The sequence below is a fragment of the Trichechus manatus genome, unplaced genomic scaffold, assembly GCF_000243295.1.
Source record: "Trichechus manatus latirostris isolate Lorelei unplaced genomic scaffold, TriManLat1.0 scaffold00326, whole genome shotgun sequence".
NCBI classification, from domain to species: domain Eukaryota; kingdom Metazoa; phylum Chordata; class Mammalia; order Sirenia; family Trichechidae; genus Trichechus; species Trichechus manatus.
In genome coordinates this window covers 1,037,365-1,038,784 of record NW_004444262.1, presented here as the reverse complement: position 1 = coordinate 1,038,784, position 1,420 = coordinate 1,037,365, and the positions used below count along the sequence as shown (strand labels likewise).

Here is a 1,420-nt window from a genome sequence, read left to right as displayed (position 1 = left end):
ATAACATGGCTCCTGGACTCTCTGTTAGCCCAGAAAGGAAACCATTCCCAAGGTCAACTCTTCAGACAAAGATTAGACTGGACTATGGGACATAAAATGATACTCGTGAAGAGAGTACTTCTTAGCTCAGGTAGATACATGAGACTAAATGGGCAGCTTCTTTCCTGAGGTGAGATGAAAAGGCAAAAAGGGGCAGAAGATGGTTGAATGGACACGGGAAATCGGGGGTGGAAAGGAGGAGTGTACTGTCACATTATGGGGAGAGCAGCGAGGGTCACATAGCAATGTGTCTATAAATTTTTGTATGAGAAACTGACTTGAACTGTAAACTTTCACTTGAAGAACAATAAAAAATACATATATATATATATATATTTGAAATATACCTTCTATCACTCATGTAAGGTTCATAAAACCCCTCTTTAAACAAACACTGTGAAAAGAACTGGTTAAGACATACAAATCATACAAACCTGTAATATTGCTCTTTCAGGTAACAGTGAAATGTCACATGGAAGACTCTCACCTACTAGAGAGCATTCAGATGAACTTCCTTGAAGAAACATTTGTTCTTCTTCAGTAAATAATTTTGATTTTGACTTAGTTTTCCATTTTCTCAGTTGAAGTTCATGTTTTAACAGCTGCAATTAAAAATAATTATAAAATCCATGGAATTATTGTAGGGGTTAAATGGAATTATATGTATAAAGCACAGTGCTTGACACAATGACAACACTAATTAAATATTACTTATCATCACCATCTTTATTATATAAATTATTTTCAATATGCATGTTTAATATTCTCTGAACCAACGAAGCATTATAGATCATTTCCTTTAGTTATAGCATATTCACATAGGCAGTCACCTAGAGAATCTGGTGCAGTCACCTAGAGAATCTGGTTCAGTCTCCTTTTTTATAGATGAGGAAACTGAGGTCCACAGAGTCAAGGTTCTGGTAATGATAGAACTGGTATTTGGGGCATGGAAGAGAGTTGGTTAGCATGGGGATGACAAAAAGGAGAATCACAAAGAGAGAATTTGTGGACCTACCTGATTTATTGTCACAGGAAATCCCCATTTTAACTTCCAATACATTCCTGAAAACTACGTATTAAAGAAAAAGCCTGAAGGGTAAGTAAATATTTCATACACACACATACTTTTTGGTGAGATATAAATACACATATACTCGACATTCAAGAGCAAGTTTCAGAGTTTCTTCTAACATCCATTTTGGTCTTTTCTTTCTTTCACTTTCATTTTTTAATGACCTCTTGCTTTCTTCATGTATGATGTCCTTGATGTCATTCCACAGCTCCTCTGGTCTTCAGTCATTAGTGTTCAACAGATCAAATCTATTCTTTAGTATTCTTGAGATGGTCTCTAAATTCAGGTTGGGATACACTCAAGGTCATA

The 1,420-nt window shown here is 35.6% G+C and overlaps 1 protein-coding gene across 1 annotated transcript in view; it reads right to left on the bottom strand.

Moving 5' to 3' along the window:
• Positions 1-473: 473 nt before the first annotated feature.
• Positions 474-1,420, bottom strand: part of LOC101340618 (F-box/LRR-repeat protein 13) — a gene marked incomplete at its 3' end in the record, with an annotated part of 49,761 nt that continues 48,814 nt past the window's right edge. Inside the window, exon 7 of the mRNA XM_004390727.2 lies at positions 474-641. Coding sequence (XP_004390784.1) covers positions 474-641 — 168 coding nt within the window. The remainder of the gene's footprint in view (positions 642-1,420) is intronic.